At 37.8% G+C, this 24,171-nt stretch overlaps 1 protein-coding gene and 1 long non-coding RNA gene across 4 annotated transcripts; one reads left to right on the plus strand and one right to left on the minus strand.

The window, feature by feature from the left end:
* Window positions 1–1,625: 1,625 nt before the first annotated feature.
* Window positions 1,626–2,368, minus strand: LOC106427579. The gene is made up of 3 exons (XR_001285510.3): window positions 2,134–2,368; window positions 1,954–2,058; window positions 1,626–1,873 (listed from the first exon to the last, which is right to left on the minus strand). It is a non-coding gene; the product is annotated as an uncharacterized LOC106427579 (long non-coding RNA).
* A 1,063-nt stretch (window positions 2,369–3,431) lies between these two features.
* On the plus strand, window positions 3,432–7,560 carry LOC106427593. Of its 3 annotated transcripts, XM_048754682.1 has the most exons (3): window positions 3,432–3,602; window positions 3,702–3,958; window positions 4,179–7,560. In XM_048754682.1, the coding sequence occupies exon 3, from the start codon at window positions 5,843–5,845 to the stop codon at window positions 6,992–6,994; it is 1,152 nt and encodes a 383-aa protein (XP_048610639.1). In that variant the 5' UTR covers window positions 3,432–3,602; window positions 3,702–3,958; window positions 4,179–5,842; the 3' UTR covers window positions 6,995–7,560. The 3 variants fall into 3 exon arrangements, with proteins under 3 accessions (XP_048610639.1, XP_022556330.1, XP_013723767.1); XM_022700609.2 differs by lacking the exon at window positions 3,432–3,602 and having other exon boundaries at window positions 3,630–3,958; window positions 4,116–7,560; XM_013868313.3 differs by lacking the exon at window positions 3,432–3,602 and having other exon boundaries at window positions 3,630–3,958.
* The last annotated feature ends 16,611 nt before the right edge of the window (window positions 7,561–24,171 follow it).

Raw genomic sequence — 24,171 nt, forward strand, 5'->3', positions numbered from 1 at the left:
AGACTTTTATTTATATGATTTTGTAATCATTTTTATTTTGTCATAACAAAAATTTTAAACCATGGATCGCAAAATTTGAATGTGAGACTTTTAACAGTTTTAGTAATTTATAGTCATTTTTTAAAATTCAAAATATAACATATACAGAAAAATCTAAATTTTTTATAATATGGTTATTGTGATTTTTTTTAATTATTTTAATAGTTTAAAATTAAACAAATTTGATAGAAGATACATTATTTTTTTATCAGATCTTTATTATTCAAAATCATTAATTGTCATATATACTTTAGCCCCATTAGGCAATTCCGTAATCTTTATTTAATGAAATAATAAATGACATTAATAATGAATTTATGGTTAGTTTAATAAAAAACTTATTATATAATTAGATGGACTAACATATTTCTCTAATAATTATAAGAATCATCGTAGTGATGACACGTGGTTACAAAAAGAAGTTGTAATGTTTCACAAATAATATATAGGGGATTGGCCAAAATATTTAGTCAACAAGATTTATTACTAAATGTCTTACCTAATTAAAATTTCTTCAGCTCTGTGCATATATATATATATATATATATTGTTTAAGCTTTGTATTTTACAAATACCCAACAACAACAAGACTAACAAATTCACGAAACAATTCTTTGAGATAGTGAAACCATGAAATCAACACAAATAACTCTCGTTTGTATTATCCTGCTATGCCTCTTCTCTTTGCATCAATGTATATTATTTTCTTCACACACACATATGTGTATATGTATATATCATGTATTTTTCTTTTTATTCGTCCTTAGTTTGATTTGTGCATTACCAATCAATGTGTAGGTGGGAGGATGGAGAGTAGAGACACAGGGAAATCAAGCAAAATATACATACCAAAGTGTATCAGAGACAATTGTCACGGCTTTCCCCTTGTGAAAAATTGTTGGTGCTGCTTTAATGACGCGGATATTTGTTGGCATGACAGAGAGATCTGCATGAGATTATGTTGAACCCTTCGTCGTTCTCTTAATTTCGCTTTCCATTATACTCAAAGCATTACAATAATGTCCTCAGTATTTTACTTCTATTTACTGAGCAATCCTTGATTTAATAAAAAACTAATAATATTTATATGAATATATGATAATAATCTTGAGGATTTATATTTTGGGCAATGTATATTCCATTGCATCAAAGGTAGTTTTTTTCAAATCTATCTATCTGTCTATACTAATAAAGTAGAGTTTTATCTATTCTCAGCCTTCCACATCATCAATATCATAGGGGTTTTTGCTAACACGTCAGCTTATTTCTGAGCAAAGACACAACTTTCGTATACCCCTACTTTACGACTGTTAGTGGATAATGGATTGTACAAGATAGGTTTAAAGCCCACTAATCAAATCCATCATCTCCTTCCTTTTGTGGCCTTGAGGTTGCCAAACACCATTATCTTGGCGAAACCGTTGCCATTACGGTTGTATGCCAGTTTCATGCGATTTACTCATTGTTCTTAATGATGAATATCAATAATAGAACCCCAGGTAACATTAACAGGTTCGTCTTCTTTGAAACGCTTCAGTAAGGGAGCAACAGGTATAGGCATCCGTTCCTTAAAAGTACTCTACAAACAGTGTCAACATGAATGTTGTTTTTTTTTAACGGCAACATGCATGAATGTTGTTAAAACTTCCATATTGATCATTAAAATCGCTGAGGACACGCTAAAATTTTTACAAAGACAGGACAACATTTTTTGTGGTGACACATATCTTTGTAGAAGAACAAATACAGGTTCCTGGTACATAATGACAGCATTGCAGGGTTTTACAGGAGAGGTTGCATCGTTTCTTGGGATTGATGCGAAAATTTCCTGCATCTAAACGGTACACCATATATTTATAATCGTACACCAACTTCACACTTAAGCAAAAACAATACAAAACTCGGTTACATCACCTCAACGGCGTCTGCTCTATGAAATCGTGGACTCACAGCATTGGCATCCTCATTAATGTCGCGCATCTCAATGCCAGCGTACGAGGGGGTGGGAACATTGTTTACCTGAAAATGTCAACCGCGTCAGAACATAAAAATATCATAAGATTTTTGAATCAAGCCACCAGTACAAGGGTTTACTTCTTCGGAGACGTCCATGCCTTCGCCTGACCGAAGAGAATACGAATGTTTTCTCAAGCCAGGTGTATTAACCACCGATTTTGTTTTTTTTTTCCTTCTGGTTGGTGCGCTCAGTGTGTGGACCATCACTCTTAGGAGACCCGGCCAGTCCATGATTATCGTCGTCTGCCTTCCTTTTGCGGATCTGGTCGATGGCACCTTCACGCAAACCACAGCGACAGCAGCAAAAAATTTTCCCCAACTTTCCTATATGTTTCTGGAAGGCACTAGCCAGCTGTTTGAACTTGATGCAACCTACATCCTTTTCCATATTGGCTTTGGTGTTCTTTATTTTCCTTTTGTAATTTTTTTAGCACAATCAAAATCAATCATTGTGATAATTTCAGAAAAAAATTGACATAGAGTTAAAAAAATATTTATATTATTATTAAATATTAAAAAACATGAAAATAATTATGTTTAAAAAGCATAGAGTTAAAAAAATATTTATATTATTATTAAATATTTAAAAAGCATGAAAACAATTATGTTCTTGTTCTTAGGTCGAAAGAGATGAACCAAGATCAACTAGGCGAATGCACAAGCTTAACTAATCATGGTTGATACCTCATGATTTATAGTAGTTTAAGCCTCTTAATTATGTTCATTTAAATTATTTACGTGTGCATTTATGTATTATATTGCATTTGCATAAATATTTGTATATAACAGGGTTGAATTGCACGATTAAAAATTTGGAGCTAACTTAAAATGCAACTTTGCAAAGTAAAAATTTTTAGGGACACACTAAAAATAATATAAAGTGAAGGGACCTATACTGAAAGAATGAAAGCTTGACACGGATCTGAGTTTGGACATGATGAGGTTCACGGTACACCGGAGTAAAGATCAAGGCGACGAGTGGAGCTTCAACGAGGCTACCGGAGGTTGTCTAGGAGATCTGGGAGCATGAAAACGGACATCAATATCTGAAATCGAAAAAACGAAGAGATGCGGCGGAGATAAGCTTGGGTCTCGGAGGCACTGATCAGGAGAGGCAACGACTTGATGATCACCGTCGTTGTGGATGAGATCTGAGAGCTCCAAAAAGAGTTCGACAGATGGAAGAGATGCGGCGGAGGGGATCGGTAATGCAAAGCTAACTTGTAGTCTTGTTCCATTCTTTGAACTAACGTGTCATCACGTCTAGATTCCGACGAAAGTTAATACTCTTTTAATTTTTCTTGATTCTTCTTTGTATTTGGCAATTTCTAAACTCATTTTATTATTGTTCTCAGAATAAATATATTTTCATGTAGATAAGTTTCTGGAGAAAATTGGAGAAGAAAGAGAAACAATAACGCGGAAGAAGACTTTGTATTGATCAATAAATTCTCACGTGTGAAAACAATTCGAAGGAGACAATGGCAATTCGGTGAATACGTTACTTGATCAAGGGTGTTACGTCTTTTCTAGAAGACTTGCATAAGGTCAAAAAGTGTCTTGACCCACTCAGCAAATAAAACCTTATAGTGATCCAAAGTTAAATTTGATAATTCAGCCACGACCCACTTTCCTAATTTTCTCAGGAGAAACCTCTACGACAAACTGTCTCTCAATTTCCATTTAAAGCCAAACCGAAGGTGCAAAGAGCAAATCAAAACGACCAGAGATGTGGCTGATTTTAAGAGGCGATTGCTTCAATTTGATGTCCAAAAGTTTGGTGATAACTTTGAGAAGGGAATGATGAAAGCCCTCAAGGACATCAGCAAGAACCAAAAGAAGAGCACATCCACACGTGCACCTGTAGCTGAGTCATCCTTGTTCATCAGCAAGAAATCCAAAGGTAAATCTGAAACCCATGTTATGAGTTGAAACATTTTTCAGATTCTTTACCTACCTTTGATGAATATGATGAAGAACCAATTGAAAGCTTAATGATTTGTTAGAAAAACTGTGATCTTCCTTCTTTTGAATCTGAGTTTATGAATGATAATGAACAGGCTATTGTAGAACTAACCGTTTTGCAACCGGAGCATCCAAGTAGTCTTGTTTTGTCTCCACAGGTTTTTGAAGAAGAGCCACTGGACTATCCACATCAAAGACAACGACTTGACACTAGAAAACCCTTGGATGATGATCCAGATCCTATCTTTGATGAGGAGGACGAATCTGGTCCAGTCTTTGATGAGGAAGCAACAAGCATCACCTCTATCGTCATGGAGAGCCATCTTTGCTTTGATCTCGGCACAACTCATGCCATTTTGCCTTCTGAACTTCAAGAGCACTGTAAGCAATCTAATTTGCTTAATTCTCAGCCTGATATGTTTGTTAAGATCAGTTCTCTTGATGTGATTCGTTTTGGTCTTGAAAAGGTGAAAGATTTTTATGTTTTAAAATCTGTTTTTGAAAACATGATAAATTCTTTTAAAGTGTTTAAACCTGATGAACTTCTTGATCAAAAATGTTTTCAAAATTGTAATGGCATCAATTCTGGAATTATCTTGAGTTTTTATCAGTTCTTAAAGCATAGCAAAGGTTTTGATCATTTTGAAAAGTCTCTTGAGAATTTGAAACAAACTGATTTATGTGCTAGAAAATCTTTTGATACGTTCGTTTTCAAAGGAAATGGCTTCGATCTGAGTTCTTATAGACATGCACTAATCACTGGTGATTTCTTTACATCCTCTTTTGCCTTGGACGAATTCTTAATTAAAAGGTTGCTGGAACAGAATTCACTTAGAACTAAAACTGATTTTTGTGATCTTGATTTTTGTGATTTTGTTTTGAAGCCTGATAAAACTTGGCATTTTCTGAGATCAATTTGTGGTAATTGTGTTGTTTTGAGTTTTGATGATATCTAGGTTTACAACAGTTTCTTTGACAAACATCTTGAGCATTTGATAGATGTTTCTCAAACTGAACTTACTCTTTTGTGTTCAGATGTTGAGAAGGATATGCACGTTCTGAAAATGACTAATATTGTTGCATGTCTTGATAAAATTCTTGTTTGTAATGTCTACTTTGATGAGCATCTTGAAAGGCTGAAATGTGTGCTACTTGTTCTTGGAAAAGAGATCTTGATTTTTGAATTGAACAAGTACTTGTCTGCCACATATGATCCTTGTCTTTTAGTTTCTGTTTTGAGTGTCTAGGAAAAACAGGTTCAGCCTCAGAAAAGTGAAAGCATTGACCGTTCCCAACAGCCTGAGATTTGGAAATGCATTGTTGTCCAAACCCGCTACCTTGGAGATGCCAGCAACCGGGATTCATACCAACGAGAATATCTCAACATTCATAAGGTCTTTTGTCGTGAATCCAATTTCCCTGGAAGGACAACTCCACAAGGATTCACTGAGGCTTGGAATCAGATGAAAATCTTGATGGAGGAAAAAGTTATGAATTTTCCAAACCAGAGATTCTCCAGTCCGTCTATCTACGAGTACCAGACTACTAAAGGAGATTCAGGCCCAAGAAAGAAGCGGCCTGATCCAAAGCCGATCATAGGATTCAAGATGGATCTCTCAGCTCTCCAGAAAGACCGAAATCAGGAGAATAGCCACGTAATTATGAAGTTATGATCCATTCACCAAACTTGGCTAGACCAAAGGCAAAACAGCTTTCATCACTTGGCTAAGAAACCGAAGGTAAATCCAAAGCTTCTAATTTTATTTGTGCTGATGAATCTGTTGATTGTCCTAGCAGGAATCAGGTTACCATTGACGTGCCCATGGAGCTTGAGTGTTTTCTATCTTTTTTTCATTTTTATGAATTGAAAGAAAACCCAAAAGAGGCAGCAAAGTGTTCACCACATGGAAAACCTTTGGAGCTGGCGATCCTCAATGAACCAAAGATGATTCCCCAGCCAACCTCCTGTCCAAACCAAAAGCACTGTAAGGATCATGGTTTGGTTGTATCTGCTCATCATGAAAACGTTTTGAATCCGAGAATTTCTAAGCAAAAACACATCTTTAATTGGTTGAAAAACGTTTTGCTTAAACCTTTTCATGAGTTGTTTTCAATGAGCTGTGCTTTGAAAGAAATTTGGTGTAGGAAAAAGCATGATCCAAACTTGCTTAGGCCAATGAATCAATTTGATTTCGTTCATGATGAAAAACTTTCAGATTTGGCACTGTCTCATTCTTTTCCTAACAGTTTCACACCTTGGCCTTATTTTCAAATTGATAAACCAATTTTTGGCGATCAGTTTACTTGCTTGATGCTTGCCCACGTGCTTGATGATTATCCTAAGGGCTTGGATCCTGATTTTGATGTCTTAAGGATAGAGAAACCCTTTGATTATTTCTTTCGCAGATTTGATGTGGTTTCTCTAGTTGTTTTGAATGAACAGGATAAGCATGATCAGTTTCCAAGGAGAGCAAGCACTGGTGAACGTATAAAGACTTGTGTTCGTGGAACATGGAACCGGACATACTTGAGGGAAACGAGTTCAAACCTCCAAGGAAGTTTCTTTCCAAACTTTTCATTCACTGAATTTTCCATGAATTTTAAATCCTTTGTATCTGATATATTCCCTTTTGATATAGGTACAATGGATTTGAGAACAAATCATTTGGAAAAGGGAGCGAATGATGTGCCGCAGTCCACGGATCAGTACATGAAACCAGCTCAGCATGGAGTTCAGGACATTCTGAACATTTCATTCGAGGTTCATGTTTTTCACCGTACCGGACATACTGACCGTGCAGTGTACTGGACCGTCCCGCATACGTCCGGAAAGGAGCTTTGGCTGGAACCATGGCCGGATGACCGACGAGCTTGTCTTTCCCGTCCAACTTCACATTTTAAGACATATGTGATATATTGCATATTTCCATTGTCTTATCCATTCACCCATGTGCATTTTGATCATATAGACTAGGATTTAGTCACGTTTAGGTTGCATTTTGCATACATGAGTCTTTATCAGGTGTTGGAGTACCACATGGAGTTCTTGGAGGCATTTGGGTGCATTTAGAGCTCAAAAGAAGTGTTTAAAGCGATCAATGGACGAGCAGCGTACCAGAGCGACCTCATCGGAGCAACGCCGTGAAGTCGCTGTGACACACATCCCGGAGCGACCAGGCCAGAGCGACATGGAGAGGTCGCTCATGTTTCTATCGTGAGACACCCCTCACAGAGCGACTTGCCAGAGCGACGCTCCGAGGTCGCTCGCGTTTCCATGGAGAGACGACACAAAACGAAGCCCAGAGCGACCTCTCAGAGCGACCCACTGAGGTCGCTCCCGAAGGCTGGAGCGATTTGTCGGAGCGACATACCGAGGTCGCTCTGCGTCTATTTGCCTGTCGAACTCATGTTTTCTAAGGGCCTTTTGGTCATTTCATTATGCACGTTTTTACTTTTCTAAACCTATGTTTTAAGGATTTTTTTTGGTAGCCACCAAAGGGGTTATCTTTTGTTCTGAAGAAAGAACCTTTGGAAAGTTCATCTCTTGAATCATTTTTGTTCATCTAGTTATTGCAATTCTGTTTTTCCAATTCATTGTTGTATTCCTCTGTATGATTAATCTGAAATCCAAAATGGGTTTAAGATGAATCATGAAGAGTAGTGAATAATCACCATTTGAATTCATGGGTTACGAAGATTAAGGGTGATTAGGTTAGAGTTAGGATGTTTCAGTGTAGATCATTCCAAAACCTTGCTAGTAGAGTAATCATAATGCATCTTCTGAGTTAGCTTCTCAAAAGTTGATCTTTAGGCATTTCCCACCCAAAAGGTGTTCGATGAAATGCCTGAAACAACTCTTCTAAGCTTTTACCATATTTTGCCAAAGACATTTGTTGTTAGAAGTGCTAAGATAGCCTTAGACCTGTTAGTAATGATTGCTTCCATATTATTCAACCAAAGACATTTGTTGTTTGAAATGTGTTAGTAAATGAACATTCATCTAGAAATAGAGTTTGTTTAGAATCGTGTCTAAGCTTAAGGTTGATAGTTTGATTGTTCGTCTGCCATCCTTAGTTCGAAATTGATCACCAAAGATCTAATTCCTATGCCCATGAGTTCTCATTTTCCTTAGTTAAGAAAGTCAACTCATTTACCGCTTTTATTATTTTGAAACTGAATCAGCTTTATTCATTAGCTTAGAAATCATTTGAAATCACTGGTTGCACTTAGATTGAGTGAGTACTTGCATTCTCATTGCTTCGAATTCCCTTAGAATTGGTTCGACAATCATTTATACTACAACATTTGTCTTAGGAGCCTTGAAAACTCCTAACATCAATATGGTCGAGCTAGAATCCGCTTTGGACGAGCTGGACGAAGTGACACTTACTTGGGCGAGGTAGATGAGCTGAGTGAGCTAAGTGACACTACTCTGTAGCTGGATGAGCTGAGTGAGCTAAGTGACACTAGCTTGGAGATGAATGAGCTAAGTAACACTGAAGATGGAGCTGGTTCAGCTGCTGGGCGAAATGGGCCTTTTCTGCCCAAAGAAAAGTTCATAAAAAGTTCATTATGGGATTGTTTCTTTCCAAATTCGACCAGCCCTTTCCTCAGTCCATTCCAAGCTCATTCTCATCAAGAATACCAAGAGGGAGTCAGCAAGGAAGCCTTGGTCGTGCATAGGAAAAAGAATTCAACAAAAATCACTAATTTCGGTCTTTAGTCAAAGTCTTCATTTCTAGTTTTATGTCTTGTTTTTAGCACATTCTTCTTTGGATTTCTACAACTTGTAATCCTATAAATAAGGCCTAAGAGCCACGAAATAATATAGATTGTTTTTCCTTTTTTATGAGTTTATCTCTTTGTTCTTTGCTTAGAACATTTCTTAGTTTCTTTGTGAGGTTATCTCCAAGTTTTGATCCTTCCACTACAAGAAAACAGCGGTATTCTGACGGACATTCCGACGGAAAATGAAATCCTCGGAATATACCGAGGAATTTCCGAGGAAATTCCGAGGAAACACAAAATTGGGTTTCCTCAGAATTTCCTCGGAATATACCGACGGAATTCCGAGGAAACTACAGTCCGTCGGAATATTCCGAGGAAATTCCGAGGAAAACTGTGTTCCTCGGAAAAAACCGATGAATTCCGAGGAAATATTATAGCCGTTGGGGGATTTTACAAAATTCCGAGGAAATTCCGACGAACTAGTTTTGTCCGTCGGAATTCCGTCGGAATTTCCTCGGTATGTCGGCAGGATTTAAACTATAAATACAAGCACTCCTCTTCCTCTTCATTCACTTCATATCTTCATCCTCCCTCTTACTCTATTTACACACGAATTTGATTCATAAAAAATATGTCTTCTTCAAATTATTTTCGTTCTTGGATCGATCGACCTCATTTGGATCCGAACACGAGATTGCTTACGGAAGAATACCAACGAGGTATAACTGAATTCATGGGGTTAGTTCACCGACAACCGGAAGCAAAAACAGGTATGTTAAGATGTCCTTGCTCTAATTGTAAAAATAGAAAGGTTATTAAAGAGTGGGATGTTTGGACTCATCTATATTTGAGTGGGTTTACACGAAGTTACAAAATTTGGTATCATCATGGGGAAACTGATTATGAACATGGTAGTACTAGTGAACCTCAGCCAGCGGTTAGATTAGAAGAACCAATTAGAACGGATGTAGATTATGGTGTAGGTACTGAGCAGATGGTAAATGATCATTTTAGAGGGGAAGATTTACCCAATGCAGAAGCTAGGAGATTTTATGATATGTTGGATGCTGGAAAGCAACCATTGTACGAAGGTTGCAGAGATGGTCATTCAGCTTTATCATCTGCTACAAGATTGATGGGCATTAAAACAGATTATAATTTGGCTGAAGACTGTGTGGATGCGATTGCTGATTTTGTAAAAGGTATTCTACCCGAGGATAATGTAGCTCCTGGTTCATACTACGAGGTTCAGAAACTCGTAGCTGGTCTTGGTTTATCGTATCAGGTAATAGATGTATGCAGCGACAACTGCATGATTTATTGGAGGGCGGATGAACAGCGGGTTACATGCAAATTTTGTGGAAAGCCTCGTTATAAAGATACGAGTGGAAGAGTTCCAGTGCCATATAAAAGGATGTGGTATTTACCTTTGACGGAAAGGTTGCAGAGGTTGTATCTGTCTGAACGCACAGCGCAACCAATGAGATGGCATGCGGAGCACTCAACAGATGGTGAGATCAGACATCCTTCAGATGCAAAAGCGTGGAAGCATTTCCAATCAAAGTATCCCGACTTTGCGTATGAGAGAAGAAATGTCTACCTTGGATTATGTACTGATGGTTTCAGTCCGTTTGGCAAGAGTGGAAGACAGTATTCTCTATGGCCCGTCATTCTTACACCATACAACCTCCCCCCAAACTTGTGCTTGCGACGAGAGTTTTTGTTTCTCTCGATTCTCGTTCCCGGACCAGAGCATCCTAAGAGATCACTTGATGTGTTTCTTCAGCCACTAATATATGAGTTGCAACAACTATGGGCTCAAGGTGCTGAAACATACGATGTTTCGTGTAAAGAAAACTTTCAAATGCGGGCAGTACTAATGTGGACAATAAGTGATTTTCCAGCATATGGTATGTTGTCTGGATGGACAACGCATGGAAGGCTATCATGTCCATATTGTCAAGATAACACTGATGCTTTCCAACTAAAGCACGGAAGGAAAACGTGTTGGTTTGACTGTCACAGGAGATTCCTACCACCTGATCATCCATATCGTAGGAGTAGGAATTTGTTTACGAAGAACAAGAGGGTGTTTGACAGTCCACCTCCGGAAATTTGTGGGAAAGATTTGAAGATACAACTAAGAGATTTTGGTGCAGAAAGGACGCCAGAAGTCGGTGGACATGAGCGTTTTCCGGTAGATGCTGTTGGAGAACTACATAACTGGCACAAAAAAAGTATTTTCTGGGATCTGCCATACTGGGAGGATCATCTGCTAAGGCATAATTTAGATGTCATGCATATTGAGAAGAACTTTTTTGACAATCTCATGAACACGATCCTTAATGTTCAAGGTAAAACAAAGGATAATTTGAAGTCAAGACTGGATTTAGTCGATATATGTGCTCGTTCAGAACTTCATGTTGATGAGAATGGTAGGGCTCCTTTTCCCATATACCGACTTGATGCAGCGGGAAAAGATGCGTTCTTTGATTGGATTTCAAACGATGTGGAATTTCCAGACGGTTACGCATCAAATTTGCGTAACTGTATCGACAGAAAGGAAGGAAAGTTTACTGGCTTGAAAAGCCACGATTGCCATGTAATGATGCAGCGCCTCCTTCCGTTCGCCTTCAAGGAACTATTACCACGAAATGTTCATGAAGCAATTGCAGGGATAAGTGGTTTCTTCCGCGATTTATGCACGAGATCAGTGACTCTTGAAGGTATTGAAAATTTGAAGACTAACATAGCCGTGATTCAGTGCAACCTTGAGAAGATATTTCCTCCCTCATTTTTTGATGTTATGGAGCATCTTGTTATTCACCTGGCAAGAGAATTGGAACTTGGTGGTCCTGTGCAGTATAGATGGATGTATCTGTATGAGCGGTATATGTTCCATTTGAAGAAGATGGTGAAAAATTTAAGTAGGGTGGAAGGTTCTATAGTCGCACAGATGATCAATGAAGAAACTTCAAACTTTGCCGAGTACTACTTTCCAGCAGAAGTTCAGACCAAAAACAGAAGACCTGCTCGGCATGATGATAGAGGCGAACGGGCAACATATCATGTTACGGTTCCAGACATTTTCACAGACGTTGGACGACTTAGCGGAAAACCAAAGGACCGTCGACTTACTGAGCAGGAGCGCAGTCATTTGCAAACATATTTGCTCACCAACTGCGAAGACGTTCTTCAATATGAGAGGTAAATAAATGAGCTTACAAATTTTTATTTTAACAAGTTGAAATTTAAATCTTAATTAATTACATTATTGTCATCATATACAGGATTTTCATGGCAGAAAAGCGGTTCGAGTATAGATACGCCACAGAGGACGAACTAGAAGAAATGAAGCAGAGAGAATTTACTGGATGGATGTTTACTTATGTGAGTGCTTTAAACAAATTAAAATATATTTTATCACATATTTATACTAATTCACATTTATTGATATAATATATATATATATGTGCTATTAATAGGTGTCTGCTGGTTTGGCCAGAGGTGAAACATTTGACGATTGGATACGTGAGATGGTCGTTGGACCAAACTTTGTTGTGAAGTCATATCCGAGATTTTGTACTCGAGGATATGCATTCACAACTCAGAAGAGGAGACGTTCGAGTACGACTTATGATGCTGGCGTTTGTTCTGCATCAGGAGATGATGTATACTACGGACACATACATGAGATTTTGGAAATCAAGTATTTGGGCATGGTTGGATTGCGCTGTACTGTTTTCTATTGTGATTGGCACGACAACACCCCAGATCGAGGTGTGAGAACAGATGCATTTGGTGTTACATCAGTAAATTCGAGGCGAAAGCTGCAATATTATGATCCTTTCATTCTTGCTTCCCAGGCCGATCAGGTAATTAAATGTTAATTATTCAGAATGATTCATCATCATGTGTATTAATTTATAATTTTTCTAAATGTTACAGGTTTGTTATATCAAGTACCCCCGGGTAAGGAACAGAGATGATCCATGGGTTACTGTTACAAGACTCAACCCGAGAGGCCGAGTTCAGGGAAGTTCTGAGCTGGAAGACCCACTACAACCAAGCACATCCGGCAACTGTAGTGCAGCAGAAGATTTAGCTGGAGTTGGCCTTGTAGTCGATTTAACCGACTTTGGAGAGGAAGCCGTCGTTCACGTAGAGGATGAACCAGTGATTGGAGAGTTTCACCAAGATCCAGATTCAGATTCATCTGGTGATGATGACTCGGAAACAGACTACCATTGAACTTTTTTTTTTTTTAAGAAATACCGAGGAAATTCCGAGGAACACTTGATATAACCTCTTTCCTCGGATAATAGTTATTTGGTTTATCTAGCAAGGCAAAGCTGAATACGAATTAAAAGCTACACAAAACACAACCAAATAAAACAAAGAAACCATGTAAAAGAAATACGAACTCATAATTAAGAAACCTAAAAAAAACTCAGTTCAAAATTAACAGAAAATAAGACCATAAAATGTTAAGATAGAAAAGAAAATAAAATAGCCGGTGATATCTCCTACTCCTCGTCTCCTGCTCCAGATGTTCCTGCATCGTTGGGTCTCTTGGACCTCTTTCTTACCCTGTGTGTACCACTCGAACCCGAACCAGAGCTGGAAGGAGAGTTGTCCCGATGAACTACATCATCCTTTTGGCAACGACACGGCCTGATACGTGAAATGGCAGCCCAGATCTTGTGTAGCATGTCGTTGTTTGTCTTTATGCTCTGATCTCTCCAATGTTGTTGCTGGCGCGAAGTGGCATTCGGTGGAAGCTCTTGCAGCTTGTACTGGCTGGAGTCTGATGGGGTTGTGAATCATCTAGAATGGCTTGTGCAGCCTCATCTTGTCCTTCTTCATCAACCACGCCCTTGCCTTTCGTCTGATATTTTGGCGTGAAGAAGGATGGCTTGTCTACTAGTGCGGTAGCAGGGGGTAGGAACTCAACTGCAGCCTCTGAAAGTAGAGCAGTCAGGCCGATCTGAGGCAGGTGGCAGTAGAGTGTTTTCTTCGCTCGGTCCTGGAATACGTAGACGTAAGGACCATCCCGATGGATCCTCGAGTGGGGACCAGCTATGAACTCCTTACTTACTAGAGAAATGACATCCAGGTAGTTCCAAGCAATGTTGTTCGATCTGTCCAGTGCTACCTGCTGGTTCTCGCAGTCTACACCCACATGTCTAAGGATCCGAGTAATCACTGCACCAAATCCACATGCATTGCTCTTGGATTTGGTTACTTTCCCCTTGTATCCTGCTAAGTTTGCGGCCAGCACCGCTCCCATGTTGAAGGCAGTAGCAGGTGGGAATGTAGAGTTTCCAAATGCCGGTAGCAAATGCCTCACACCTTGGTACAGGAGGCACAACTCCCATTGCGTGACTGATGCGGCTGTGGTTGTCCCGTATAGCAATGAGCCAATGAGGCGTGTCGCATATCTCAGTACTGGGCTCCGGATAAGTGACTCCTTTGCCTGAGAAGATCTATAAACCCCTGTGCCAATCGTTTCCCAGAAGTTCAACAGCTCTGAAGTCCAATAAAGACCAGATGTCCTCTCCCCCGCACTCAATCCAAATAGTCCGCAGAGGTCTGTGAAAGATACCTCATAGTATACTTTCTGCACTACGAATGCCAGAAAACCTTCCTGATGGCTATCATCGGGACGGGTGACGTATGCGGATGCTATGAACTGGCGTACCAACTCCGGATAAGTGGGTTCCTTGAGGTTGCATAGTTGGCCTAGACCCATGTTCTGGAACAGTCCTTCAATGTCTGCTTTGATTCCCAATATTGTCATCGTCTCAGGACATGCTAGTTGTGTAGCCGGAACGGCTACCTTCTTCATGTTGTTGTAGTGGGTGGTATCAGACTTATCCCACTTCTTTGGCCTTTGCTTCTCCAGCTGTGACGAACCCTCTTCTTGTGTGTTTTTCTTTGCTGATGTTTTCGTGCGCTTCATTCTCTACAAAATAGAATCATTGCTCTCAACATGGTTATAATCAATTAAGAACTCAAAGCAACATGAAAATGAAAAGCGAAATCGAGTTGTGATAAAAAAAACGAAATTGAAAAAAATTCTCTATCCCTAAATCATCTCAAATCATGTTCCAAACTCGTTGATCACAGACAATTGTGTTCTATTCCATGTTTAAACATCTGTTTCATGCATATTTGATCAAGGAATCAACACGGAAATAAGAAATTCACAAAACCCAAAAAATTGCTCAAGAACACGATTTCAGAATGTGGAGATTCGCGGAGTATACCTGTCTTAGGGTGAAGACGAGTGTAGGAATCAGGTAGAGCTCGAAAAATCAAGTGGAATAGAGCCCAAAATTGTTCAAATCGGATGATTATAGAGAGAGAAAGGGGGGCGAATTATAGGGGAAATCGGAGGGGATGAGAGTTCTAAGGTTTAGATCCAAAAAAGGTCGGGTTTTGCCTTATAATTCTGTTTTCCGAACACGCATCGATCGATGCGTTTTTGTTCTATAACGCATCGATCGATCACATTCTTACGGCCCGGGCCATCTTGGTAATCGATCGATGCGTTTTTGTTCTATAACGCATCGATCGATGCGTTTTTAAAAAAACATACAAGATTTTCCGAGGAAATTCCGAGGAACAATTCAGATTGTCGATCGATCGATGGGATACTCTCATCGATCGATCACAATCTTACGGCCCGGTCCATCCTAGTAATCGATCGATGCGTTTTTGTTCTATAACGCATCGATCGATGCATTTTTAAAAAAACATACAAGATTTTCCGAGGAAATTCCGAGGAACAATTCAGATTGTCGATAGATCGATGGGATACTCTCATCGATCGATCACAATCTTACGGCCCGGTCCATCCTAGTAATCGATCGATTTGTTTTTGTTCAAAACGCATCGATCGATGCGTTTTTAAAAAAAATACAAGATTTTCCGAGGAAATTCCGAGGAACAATTCAGATTGTCGATAGATCGATGGGATACTCTCATCGATCGATCACAATCTTACGGCCCGGGCCATCTTAGTAATCGATCGATTTGTTTTTGTTCAAAAACGCATCGATCGATGCATTGTTTTAAAAAAAATTATATTTTGAAACCCCAAACACTAGTTCGTCGGAATTTCCTCGGAATATTCCGAGGAAATTCCGAGGAAGAAAAGGGTTTCGCCGTAAGATTGTGATCGATCGATTTGTTTTTGTTCAAAAACGCATCGATCGATGCGTTTTTTTAAAAAAAATTACGTTTTGAAACCCCAAACACTAGTTCGTCGGAATTTCCTCGGAATATTCCGAGGAAATTCCGAGGAAGAAGAGGGTTTCCTCGGAGTTCCCTCGGAATAATCCGAGGAAATTCCGAGGAAATAGGGTTTTTAAACCGAAAACAACGTTTTGCCGTTTGAATAACACCTATATAACCCTTATTAAGTGTCTTACGTTCATTATGAAGTCAAAAATTTGTTCCTTACCGTATAATTAACACTTTTCCGATTGTATGAACGAAATCTCGCAACATAAGAGAAACACTTATACCTTTTAATGAACGGTAAAGGGAATACTTTCAATTAGTTTTGAAATTTGTTATTTCATGGTTTATGCTCATGTATACAAAGAATCCTCAATGGTATGCATTACAATTGTATAAGAAATGAAATACGGCAAAAAAAATTGATGTTTTGAAACCCCAAACACTAGTTCCTCGGTATTTCCTCGGAATATTCCGAGGAAATTCCGACGGATATTATACTATCCGTCGGAATTTCCTCGGAATATTTTCATTTTACCGGGCAAATATTTCGCGAAAATTGAAATTAGAATTCCGACGGAATTCCGACGGATAATGTCCGTCGGACCCTAGGTTTTATAACCACGAGCCCCTTCTTCTTCCCCATTTCTCTCTTCTTCCTCTGCGCGACTCCTCTCTTTCTCTCCGGCGATTTCCCCCTGAAATCCGACGATATCTCCGGCGATCTCCCTCTTCTCTTACACAAATCATGTAAGGACCCTATCCCACTCTCTTAGGTTCTATTTGTTAGGTTTTTGTGTAGTTTTGATAGATTTTTGTTAGGGTGATTGGTTAGGATTGTGATTTGGTTGTATAATAGGTTTAGAATTGTGATTTGGTTGAATAATTTGTTTTGTTGAATTGATTTAGAATTTTTTTATAATTTTTTTATTTTTTGTATTTATAAAATCGATTTTTGTATATAAAATCGATTTTTGTATTTTACAAAACGATTTTTCTATATAAATTCGATTTTTTGGATTTTACAAAAAAAAATTTCTTTATAAATTCGATTTTTTGGATTTTACAAAACATTTTAAATATCTATAAAACTTTTTTTGTGATTAAATACTATTATTTGGGATTTAAAAATATTTTTCATATATATATATATTAAAACTATTTTTTTGTAATTATTAAACAATTTTTATTTATTAAAACTATTTTTTGTTTATTAGAACTATTTTTATATATTTATTAAAAAATTTAATATATATAAATTTTTTCTGTGATTAAATTATTTGGGATTTTTTTTTAATAAAAAAATTAATTTATATATTTCTGTATTTATTAAATATATTTTTTTAATTTACAGGTCTCATGATGATCAGACCCGGCCTCGACAGCGTCGTGGTCGTGGTGGTACGGGGAGCCAGTCTCGGGATTCCAGCCATTTTCAGGATTCCCCTTCGCCCCACAGCTCCAACCATACATCTCCCTCTGCTGCACCCGCTCATGCTCCTCTCGCTCCCGCTGCTGCATCCGCTCCTGTTCCTCCGGGTCCTCCGGGAGTGATGAGGGTTGCGGAGTTGGTTCAACAGCCCGGTCGTGACCATCTTCCGTATCTCACTCCGTATCCACATGGACGGGGTCAAACATGGTAATTAAACATTTTTTTTTCTTTAAATTTGGATTCATTATTAACCGTTTGTTCTTTTAATAAGGTTCAACCGATCCGGGAACGGGATCAGCGCATGGATCAACCGTATGATGTACTCGGCCCTCGACAGTGGACATCCGACTTTCACTCACTTCCCAACCGACAAGCAGGTTCTGTGGTTTCGTCAGTTTGCGGTAAGTATTCTAATTTTTTACTTATATTTTTAATCTTTAATATAAATTTTCTACTAATTGTGTTTTTTTTTCAGCAAGAGTTCAACTGGAATTCCGATGAGACGCTCTTTATCTATCACCACTTCGTCCATAAAGTAATGGACAACTATGGGAAGCAGATCCACGAGTGGAAGAAGAAGTGGGAAATCAATAAGGTTCGATTTAATTTATTAAACAATTTTTTAATTTATTAAACTATTTTTTAATTTATTAAACTTTTTCTTTTTTTTAAAAAGGTCCCAAAGTCGATGAACGACACGGTCTGGAAGGAGTTGTGTGCGCATTGGGATAAGGAGGAGACGAAAGAAACTTCTTCCACCAACTCCACCAACCGCAGGAGCGACCGTAAAGGGAAGGGCATCTACAAGCATAACTTGGGTGCTCAATCTATTGCCACTCTCGGAGATCGCATGGTAAGTTCAACCGCTTTTTCTTCAATTATTTGAGTTTCAGAATTTAAATTTATTGTGCATTTCTTCTAATTTCTAATGTTTCTTTAATTTTATGTTTTTTTTCAAGGCGGAAGAAAATGATGGCGAGCCGGTCGATGATCTCGCCCTAATGAGGAGGGCGTATACCAACAAGAAGACCGGCCAGATTGATGACGGTCTTGTGAGGGACGTGGTCGACCTGGTCCAAACTCAGGTGGTAGACGAAGTGTCTCAGCTTCAAACCGAGGATGACGCTTCGACGGCTTCGACCAACTTGTCCCGGTTTCGAATCAACGAAATCGTTGAATCCGTAAGTTCTTTTTTTTTTAAGTTCAATTCATTTATTTCTTGTTTTAAATTTCTAAATTTGGCTTTTTTCTATTCAGTCGGTTCCAAAGAAGAAGAGATGTTTGTTCGGTTTGGGTCGTCGCACCCGGTCGGTTCCTCCTTCTTCTGCACCACCGCCCTTTGTTGATCCAGAAGTACTTACGGCTCAGTTGAAGGACAAAGATGATCGAATATCTTTGTTGGAGACCCAGATGGCGGCTCAACAGGCGGGCTATGAGGCACAGAGGAGGCTGAACCAGCAAATGATGGAGATGATGCAGAGGATGTACCCGAACGAGGTGTTCCCGGACGTGCCAGACCCGTAGTTTTTTTTTTCCCCAATCTCGGAATGTTTTATTTTTATTTGTGAAACTTTGAATATTAATTAATATGATTTCAATTTTACTTTTAATTTCATATTTTCGAATTTAAATTTCAGAAATTTTATTTTTTCAAAAAAATTAATATTTTTTACATTCCGAGGAAATTAATTATATTTTTCACTAGATCGATCGATGCGTTTTTGAACAAAAACGCATCGATCGATCCGTTTTTTTTTTTAAATATAGCGAGGGACATTTCCCTCGGAATTTTCCGAGGGACAACTCCCTCGGAAAATTCCGAGGAACGGATCCCTCGGAATATACCGAGGGAACAGTTCCTCGGAATAAACCGAGGAAAAAGTCCGTCGGTATACTCCTATCGATCGATGTATATATGTCCAAACACGCATCGATCGATGAACTTCCGAGGAATTATCCCGACGAAGTTCTACCTCGGTATATTCCGAGGACTTTTCTGACAAACAAAGGATCCTCGGAATTTCCTCGGAAATTTATTTCCTCGGAATTCCGTCGGAAAATTCCGAGGGATTTCAGAGGAAAAAAGAAATTCCGAGGAATTATTTCCGACGACGTGTTTCGTCGGAATTTCGTCGGAATAACGATATTCCGACGAAATTCCGACGATTTTTTCCCTCAGAATCCTTGATGTTTTCTTGTAGTGTTCTTTTGTTGGACCAGTGCGTCACATCCGGCAACGATCGAAGTCTGGTAGTATCATTGGGCCATCCGCAACCCTTTGTGTCACCGTTCATCCCATCAGTTCTCTTTCCTTATGGATCGAGTCCATATCTTCCCTTACCGGTCGAGTGTTCGTTTCTTAGGGTTCTTCAAGGAGGCTCCTGAGCAAGTCACGCACCACCTCCGTGAAAACACGGCCATAGATTTGAAGAGAAAATAGATCTGGCGAGCCTTCAGTCCTAAACGCCGACTCTCTCAACACCCAGCGCTCCAACTACCTCGCCTCTACTCTATACCCGTCGGTCACTGGAGGCCTTGAATCCTCGCGAGCAAATCTCCGGCGTTAGGATTCTGGCGAAGACAGAGTAGAGAGCATATCGGAAGGAGAGAAAGAGGTGTATAAGAGAGCAAAAGAAAAAAAGAGGAAGGAATGGAGAGAGGGCCTCCGGCACCGGCAAAACGCCACCGAACCGGAGCGGATGATGATGGAGGCTAGGGTTTCTTCAAGAGAGGTAGAGAGAGTTTTGGAACGTTTTTTTTATTCCTTCAAAAAATCACTTCTTGAATCTCTTTTTAGACAGCGACAAAAAGAAAATCAATGGATATTAGAAAATAACAACTTACACCAGAACAAGAGATATTAGAAAATAACAACTTACTAGAACAAGAGAGAACCGGTAAAGTGTTTTTTTCATTTCACTTTCTATAAGAAGAAAGTAGGGTAACATAACTAATGAGTAGTTGGCCACTTGGCCTACTGGTTAACACTTTAACCTAATATTCTCTCCGTTTTATATTATTTGTCGTTTTAGAGTTAAAATTTTGTTTCATTTTAATGTTTTCATTGCAAAATTTAATAACAATATTCCTAATTTTATTTATCTATTGGTTGAAATATGGTTAGGTGTATATATAATGATGTTTTATTTTAGAAATATGCAAAATTAATTTTTTTTAAATCTGTGTGCATAAACCTAAAACGACAACTAAAATGAAAGAGAGGACCTAGAAATTTAAGATGTCACAAGTTTAAGTCTAGTTGGGAGGCATATTCTCTTCAAAGTAAATTTAATTTAACATGCTATGATCTCGCCCTATGAAATCTATTGATTAACGGAGTTAAAACCTCTTAGTCGTTAAAAAAAGTAGGATGAAATAATGTCCAGTCTACCTATTTTAGTTCTAAAGGTTTTATGAAGACATTTGTGTTTCTTAGCCCGCAAGTAAAGTGGCTTAGCTAGAACTCCACCACATTTTACTTCTTGAATCTCTCTTTAGACAGCGAGAAAAATAAAATCTTTGGATATTAGAAAATAACAACTTACTAAAACAAGAGGGAACTGGTAAAGTGTTTTTTTCTTTTCACTTTCTATTAGAAGAAAGTAGGGTAACATAAGTAATGAGTAGTTGGCATACTGGTTAAACTTTTAGACACCTAGTAGAAACTTAAGATGTCACAAGTTTAAGTCTAGTTGGGAGGCATATTCCCTTCAAAGTAAATTAACTTTAACATATTATGGATATAATCACCCAATGAAATGTATTGATTTATGGAGTTAAAACCTATTAGCCATTAAAAAGGTAAGAAAAAATAATGTCCCGTCTAGTTACTTTAACTTCCTCTTGATTCTCATTAGGTAGACCTAAACTAGTCTTACATTTCCCTAAGTTTGAGTAAACAGGGTAAAGGTTCATATGTTCAGTTTTGATTTGAATGTTTTTTGGTTTGGTAAAAGTTTTTTGTGTCGTTTGTTTTGGGCAGCACATTCGGATACAACCGTGGCTACGATGCTGGTGGGAAACAAGTGCGACCTAGAAAGCATGAGAGCGGTGAGCGTGGAAGAAGGCAAAGCCCTAGCAGAAACTCAAGGACTATTCTTCATGGAAACATCGGCTCTCGATTCAACAAACGTTAAAACTGCTTTTGAGATGGTGATCCGAGACATCTACACGAATGTTAGCCGGAAACAACTCAACTCCGACACATATAAAACCCAACTGAGTTCCAACAACAGAGAAAGTCTGGTGAAGGACGACAATAAGGGATCCAATCAAGTGTTCGGTTTCTCTTGTTGTTCTTCCTCATGATCTCATTTTGGTTCTATCTATTTATTTATTTGTTACTACTCTCTAAAAGTTTCATAATATTCTTATTCTGTTTTTTTTCTTTTCATAGAGAAAGCAAGGATCATACTCATGTAGATTCATATTTGTTATTTTCCTTCAACTTTGGATCATACGGTAAGACTTTAAAACGATACATAATCGTTGGTATTATACTATTATTTGATTACTTTTGGAGTGAATCGAGGAACAAAGAATTGTGTAGAAAAACGGAAAATGTATTTTTAACATTTCAAGCACACTAGTATTGTAAAACAAAGTCAACACAATCATTTTTAGACTTTTAGTCTTATACACTTGACTCAACCAGCAAATGCCATTTATGAGAGCAGAAAACGGAGGCAAGAAATCATCAGTGTACATCTACAAATCCTCAATAGAGGTTCATGTTCATAGCAAGAGATGCTAATGATGATGCACATAGTTTAGCAGTTACTGTAATTCTCAAAATATATGGTCGGTTTTAATAAATAGAAAACTTCTGATTGACAGTAAATTTCACTTTATGAAAGAATGGTCGTACAACCTGATGAATGACCTTTGCTGATCTATGGGGAAAAGTGTTTATTTTGACCTCAACAATTTTGGTTGTGCCAAATACGATCCGAACAATTGATCGGTGCCAAATACGATCTCAACTCAATTATAATTCAAAAAAATTACATGAACTTCTTAAAACGTGCATAAATCAACATTGACTCTGTCAGAAGTTAGTCAACCATTAACAAGATAAAACGACGTTGTTTTGATATACAAGGAAAAGTGCCAATTTGACCCCAACAATTTCAGTCGTGCCAAATAGGACCCGAACAAATAGTCAATGCCAAAAACGACCTCAACTCAATTATAATTTAAGAAAAACTATCCAAACTTCTTAAAATGTGCATAAATCTATATTGACTGTAACAGAAGTTAGTCAACAACTAACAAGAGAAAACGACGTCTTATATATATATCCCTGTTCGAGATCGCGCTAGGCGTAACGCGTGCGGCCGGTCCGGGTCTAGCGAGCTGAGATAAAATCGGAGATTAATCGTGGATTAATCGGGGAGTAATTTTAAGTGTTTTATAATATATATCGGTGTCTGCAATGACCTAACAGTTAACGTTGCGTAGTCTGGCGGTTAGTGCGCCTTTGTCTCCCTTAAAAGTTGCAGGTTCGAGCATCCAGAAGGTTGGTTTACCTGTTTCGTTTATTTTGTCTTTTATGAATACATAATTACCAAAATACCCTCGTCATCTTCTTCCCCAATTCCGACCTGCAAACCCTAATTTCCGACTTTCACCATTTTCTTCGCGTTTCATCACGATTTCAACCTATTTTCTTGTGTTTTTTAGTTCAATTGTGATAGGATTTCAACTATAAATAGAATTTTAGCCTAGAAATCGAAAGAAAATAATTTTTTTTCAAAAGTCCGAGTTCTTGAGCGAATTGATCCAATCCGCCACGGTTCACACCCGATCTACGTTTACTCGCCGATTAAACGCCCGAGTTGCCCGTGTTTTAGAACAGGGTTATATATATATATGTATATTTAAAAATTTGTTCATTCCGAAACTCAAACCCGTGTCAGGATACCCTTTTAAGGGGGGCACTAGCAACTAAACTAAATTAACTTTTTGAAATATTATTACAAATTAAAATTCCCCATTATATAAACTATTATTCTTCTTCATCTTATCCAATTTAAAACTTTGGTGATTGCTTTTATATATTTTAGTTATTGTTTAATATATCTAATATTTTGTACAAGATATCTTAGTGAAAGAAAGGTAAAAAACCTCTTAACATTTTTGAACAAAATATCAAAATATATAATATTAACCTTGAAAAAAAAAAATGTCCACTTAAGTTTTAAAAAGTTACTTATATAAGAAAAGTTTATAAATAATTTCAAAGTTTTAAGTATATTTAAGATCGTATAATAATAAAAATTTATTATTTATATTTTAGTAAGATATAATTTTATTACAGATATGATAAATAAAAAACATGTTAATGTATTTATATAAATCAGAAACAAATATCACCAAAATTTTAAATTGATAAGATGAAGAAGAATACTAGTTTATATAATTTTAAAATTTTAATAATATTTCAAAAAGTTACTTTTATCTAGTTGTTAGTGTGCCCCTTTAAAAGGGTACCACAACACGGTTTGAGTCCCGGAATGAACATATTTTTTTCTTTAAAATATATATATATATATATATATATATATATATATATCAAAACGACGTCGTCTTATCTTGTTAACGGTTGACTAACTTTTGTTGGAGTCAATGTAGATTTATGCACGTTTTAAGAAGTTCATGTAGTCTTTCTTATATTATAATTAAGTTGAGGTCGGTTTTGGCATTGACCATTTGTTCGGGTCCTATTTGGCACGACTGAGAGTGTT

This window comes from Brassica napus, chromosome C4 (assembly GCF_020379485.1).
Source record: "Brassica napus cultivar Da-Ae chromosome C4, Da-Ae, whole genome shotgun sequence".
NCBI lineage: Eukaryota > Viridiplantae > Streptophyta > Magnoliopsida > Brassicales > Brassicaceae > Brassica > Brassica napus.

Excerpts from the sequence above, each read along its gene's own strand:
- LOC106427593 (XM_048754682.1), top strand. The coding sequence starts at position 5,843 with ATGGAGCTTGAGTGTTTTCTATCTTTTTTTCATTTTTATGAATTGAAA.